Genomic DNA, 5,768 nt, shown 5'->3' with positions numbered 1-5,768 from the left:
ATGAGGCTCATTTTCATCTTGATGGCTTGGTTAATCGACAAAACTGTCGCATTTGGGGTTCAGAAAATCCACGAGTGATGGTTGAGAAACAAATGCATCCACAGTGTGTCACTGTTTGGTGCGGATTTTGGGCTGGAGGCATCATCAGACCATTCTTCTTCGAAAATGCGGCTGCTCAGGCAATAACAAAAGAGTGTGTATATGCCAGCAAAGCCGTGGAGGCCACTTACCCGATATGCTATTCCATACATAACCCTATACTGTATGCTTTATGAATCAATAAAAAATTTACAATTTTTAATTATAAACCTGTGTTTTCTATCAAAATTACTTCTTGCGTGAATTTTGGGACACCCTTTATATATATTGTACTAAGCCCTAACCAATTCTGCTCAGTGGTTAGAGCATCGGCCTGCCCCCTGAAAGGTCTCGGGTTCAATTCCAGTCAAGGGCACGTACCTCAGTTGCAGGCTTGACCTCCAGCCCTCGTTGGGGTGTGTGCAGGAGGCAACCAGTCGATGTGTCTCTCACATCAATGTTTCTCTCTCTCTCCCTCTCCCCCTCTCTTTCATTCACCCTTAAAAAACAATCAATGGGAAAAATATCCTCAGGTGAGGATTAACAAAACAAAATAAATAAAAGAATACTGTATACTGTAGCCCAGCTGTCGTGGCTCAGTGGTTGAGCATTGACCTATGAACCAGGAGGTCACGGTTCCATTCCGTCAGGGCACATGCCTGGATTCCGGGCTCAATCCCCCATGTGAGGCATACAGGAGGCAGCCAATCAATGATTCTCTTTCATCATTGATGTTTCTAACTCTCTCTCCCTCTCCCTTCCACTCTGAAATCTATCTATCTATATAATATTCATTTCAAAACATTGTACACTTGACATTTTTTTAAAAATACTTTTAAAAAGTTGCCTGGCCCTGGCCAGTGTTACTCAGTGGTTAGAGCATCACTGGCCCAGTCAAGGGCTTGCACCTGGGTTGCAGATTCAATCCCCAGCCCATCCAGGCTGATATGTTTCTCTTATCTTTCTCTCTCTTTCTCTCTCTCTCTCTCTCTCTCTCTCTCTCCCTCCTCCTCTCTCTCTTTGCCCCCCCCCAAAAAAAAATCAATGGAAAAAATATCCTCTCGTGAGGATTAACAACAAAAAAGAAAAGCTGCTTAAATCCTTCTGCTTAAATTCCTTATCATAGTGCTTCCTATATGACAGAGTAATTCTGGCCTTTTAAGAAGTATAAGTCTAAACGAAGAGACTCTTTTACTAGTATATTCTAACACTTTGAAAAGATATGCTACAGGCATATAAGAAAATTTCTAATTTGAAAATGGCACTTATCTTTAAATATGCAATACATCAATATAATTTTATACTTTATCAGATAATAACATGATAAAAAATATTGTCTCCCAATTTACAAGTTTTCACTGTAGTAAATTTGAGCTCATGCTTATAATTCCCTATAGCAGTAAAATCCAAGATGTTATCAATTATAAGATATACCCATTATTGTATGTTCAATTAAGAAAGATAAAGGATGACTCTCCATCCACTGTATAACACATTCCCCTTTTAGAAATGTTAAAATGTGGGGAAATGTATACCTTAGAATTGACGAAATATGGTATATTTTCAAGGATATCAACTTCATAGTATCAGCTCCAATATTTTTATAATTCTTAAACTGAGAGATAGCCATACCCAAATAAAACATCAATAAGTTGTCAAGTACTATGTCTATAATATTTAAATATCTATTAATATGTACAACTATATGGTGAAAGGGTGAACTATACATACTACTGTATTTAGGAATTTTGATAATAGATCTGACTTTAGTTGGATAAAAATTACCTGTAGGCATGCATCCCCTTTGTCAGTCCTGCACTATGCTTTTCATAAATTGACGTACAAGAAACACCTTCATCCAGTCCCCTAAATAAATCCAAAGTTTTTACTTTAAACAAAGTTTAAAATATCCAAATGTCTTAATGCCTCATTTTTCTATATTCTGATTTTAAAGTGTGACTTCCTTACAAACAGAAATCCTTAACAAAAAATGAGATAATGAATGGGAATTTTAAAATCTAAAATGCCCAAGATAAACAATAGTGAAAGTTCTAAGTCTCAAAAGTGGCAACTTCTAAGTTATACAATCTATCTATCACATGATAAGATGGCTTTAAATACTCATGTTTATATAATATTATTATCCTTTAAGGCTGTGCACCAAAGCTGTTAAGAGCTAATAACTAAACTAATAAAATTAAAGGTAGAGTATGATAGTTTGAGAATTCCAAACTAAAAATAAAAAAATGTTTTACTTTTTATTTAGTTCCCCCTCTTTAATTCTTTAAGCTTCACAGTAAGAAATCCTATTCATTTATTTTCTTTCTATAAAAGCATTCACCAAAATCCTTCCCTGATTTAATACATAGAGAGTACAGAATTTATGAGTCACGGGCAATGTCTAAAATCTGTAACAATTCTAATTGGAATTCAATTAACCTATCTTCTTTCTCTCCAAAAATGTCTTAATTATACTGAGATTCTAGAATTAACTGAGATACTAGTAATAGAACTCTGAAGAGAATCTTATACATCATTTAACTCCAGTCCTTTTCCACTTTTGTCAGATAGGAAAATTAAGCTCCGTAAGTAACTGTTATCATAAATTCTACAAGTTTTTATGGTTGGCAAATGCTGCACAGCAATATGTTTGATGCTTTTTTCACACTGAAGTTGATGACTTCTCCAAAGGCAGCAGCAATCAGCTCCAAGTCAATTTTTTTAAAAAACCAAAACACCAGCTCATTTGCAGTATTCTGTAAGGCAATGGTTCTTAACTAGGAATGGTCTTCACAACTAGGCATGTGGAAATGCCCTGGTCCATTCCAGAATATTCTAATTCTTTAGTGTCAGGGGGGAAAATCCAGGCATGAATATTTGAAATGCTCATAAGGTGATTCTCTTTGTATTGTTAATATTAAGAATTCCTTTAGCACTCTCAAGCAATGATACTTGAGTGTTTATAATAATTGCTTTAACAAAAGCAATAAAAATAGAATCCTAATTAATTAGTACTTATATAACTTGAAGCCTCCACAAAAATTTATCCAGTGATAAATTTTAAGAGATTACACCAATTTGTCCTACCCAAGGTTTAACACATTTGACAATGTCCCATCTTTATTAACATAGTGAAGTTAAATTTCCATTTATCTCTTCATCCCTCAAGTATATACAAGTGGGTAGAACTCTGAGCATATTGGGAGGTAACAGTTCAGATAGGTATACTCAAAGTTCACTTTGAGATGAACCCTCAAAAAGAAAAGAACTCAGACTCAGTGGATTTTAGGATCATACTACTTTTCTAACTTTTATGTAAATTTTGCCACGATACAGGTTGCAAGTGACATTTCATTCTAAAATGGTTAATCAGTATTCAAATAACACTGGAAGTTGCTAAAGAATAAGTGAATAAAAGTTCTTCAATAAAAACCTATTCAATTTTATGTAACATTAGAATGAATTCTTTTCTATCTAGAACATTTTCAATATACTCATAATATAATCTAAAAAAAAAAAATCACTTACTTTAAGAAATCAAAATTGTGAAGGGTATCATTCCAGAAATATTTTACACTATGGTGGGTAAAGTAACGAATCTGTAAAACACATAAATGTTACATCAAAAAGCATTATCATCACCTGTTTTCAATTACGTTTACTAACACAAATCTATCATCTAACAACATATTAAATTTAAAGTGATCACATGTGACATGTAAATGTAATCTGTTTCTTTTAATAATACCTGAACTGTTATAATACAGTGATAAACAGGCATTTTATATGCATATACATTTATCTCAAAAATAACTGCAAACACAAAATTATAGACTATCCATGATAGCATAACATGTAACAATTCTGATTTTTAAAGAAACCTTGAAACTAAGATTACAGTACCTGTTCTGATTGTGTCTGTGAATATTTATTTATCTCATGCCTGTTTTCTTCGGCCAAATTTTCAGTTAAAAGAACAGCATGGCCATTTGAAACCTTATTAGCCACAGATTTTGGACTCGAAAATGGATGAGTTTTCAGAGAAAGCAAGCGAATTTTTGCACAAAACCACGTTTTGAATTCATCCTTACAAGAGAGAAAGGTAAAGAGTCAATTATGTATATTATACAACTGTCTACATTTTTATTTGATTTCTATTCTTTACAATATTATTTACTCATCTCTAATTGAGAAAGCATCACTTCCTACTGACTTAACCATTTCATAAAGATGCATAAATTTGCCGAAACCGGTTTGGCTCAGTGGATAGAGCGTCGGCCTGCGGACTGAAGGGTCCCAGGTTCGATTCCGGTCAAGGGCATGTACCTTGGTTGCGGGCACATCCCCAGTTGGGGGCGTGCAGGAGGCAGCTGATCGATGTTTCTAACTATCTCTCTCCTTTCCTCTCTGTAAAAAATCAATAAAATATTAAAAAAAAAAAAAAAGATGCATAAATTCAAATGTGAAGTGCTTTCCACTGCTTACCATTTAAATGGCATACTTCACTAACACAATATCCCATAAAAGTTCATGAGTACTTTCTTAATTTACCCAACATACTCAGACTAGATATTAATGCATCTTATAAAATACTTCCAGGTAGGATCATTAAAAAACAAATAAACACAACACCCTGAGATGTAACAGCATCACATAGTAGAAGCAACTGGTTTGGTGAATGAGAGATCCTATAGTTCTAACTGTCCAGTGACCTTGAAGGACAGCATATAATCTCTCAGTGCATCAAGAGCTTAAAAGGAAGGGTAGGATTTGATCATCTTTAAGATTCTTTATACTAATTGCTCTGATAATATTCACTTCAAACACAGGTGCTTTAGAAATAGTAGGATTAGTATTCCTCATTATATCTTACAGTGATGTTCTCTTCATATATTATTTTGAACAAAGTACACACAAAGACATTCTTTTACTCCTCAAATAATCAGCTACAGTACAAGTAAATCCATGGACTTACAGTAGTCCTCAGCAGCACCACTTCACAGTCTTTAATTGCAGTTCTAATACAAGTTGCCTTCACCCGCCACTCAGGCATCCAATAGAGGAGGAGCAGGAGAAAGCCACCGGTGCAAACCACTCCTAGAGAAACTATGGCAAGCTTCCAGCGACATAAATTATAGCCATAAATTTCCTGCATGGATATAGTAATCATGATTAATCATCAAATGATATGAAAGATAAATTCCAAAGTTCTTTGTTTTCCAGATGGTTATTGTCTTGTCAGATAAACTACAAATATTTTCCCAACCCATAATTTATCTTTAAATTTTGTTTCTGAGAAGCTCATTGTCAAAGGTATATTTTTTAAGTGCAAAATCTTTTGATATTTACACATTACATTCTACATTTGATGTTATCATCCTATATAATAAAAGGTTAATATGCAAATCGACCTAACAGTGGAACCGGTCGCTATGATGTACACTGACCACCAAGGGGCAGATGCTCAATGCAGGAGCTGCCCCCTGGTGGTCAGTGCACTCCCACTGAGCAAGAAGCCGGGTTCATGGCTAGTGAGCGCAGCAGGAGTGGTGGGAGCCTCTCCCGCATCTGCAGCAGAGCTAAGGATGTCTGATGGCACTAAGCCGTCAGTCAGACATCCCCCAAGGGCTCCCAGACTGCGAGAGGGCACAGGCCAGACTGAGGGACTCCCCCCCCCGCCCCCCGCAACC

General features: G+C 35.5%; 1 protein-coding gene across 3 annotated transcripts in view; it reads right to left on the bottom strand.

Annotated features, from left to right (window-relative positions):
* The window catches only part of ATP13A3 (ATPase type 13A3), a 112,130-nt gene that overhangs the window by 73,552 nt on the left and 32,810 nt on the right, over positions 1-5,768 (bottom strand). For all 3 annotated transcript variants that reach the window (XM_005873195.2, XM_005873196.2, XM_014545316.1), the window contains exons 3-6: positions 5,054-5,227; positions 3,982-4,164; positions 3,607-3,677; positions 1,864-1,944 (exon numbers count right to left, since the gene is read on the bottom strand). In XM_005873195.2, coding sequence (XP_005873257.1) covers positions 1,864-1,944; positions 3,607-3,677; positions 3,982-4,164; positions 5,054-5,227 — 509 coding nt within the window. The remainder of the gene's footprint in view (positions 1-1,863; positions 1,945-3,606; positions 3,678-3,981; positions 4,165-5,053; positions 5,228-5,768) is intronic.

The sequence above is a fragment of the Myotis brandtii genome, unplaced genomic scaffold (assembly GCF_000412655.1).
Source record: "Myotis brandtii unplaced genomic scaffold, ASM41265v1 scaffold4, whole genome shotgun sequence".
In the NCBI taxonomy this organism is placed as follows: Eukaryota; Metazoa; Chordata; class Mammalia; order Chiroptera; family Vespertilionidae; genus Myotis; species Myotis brandtii.
This window is presented reverse-complemented; position numbering and strand designations above follow the sequence as displayed.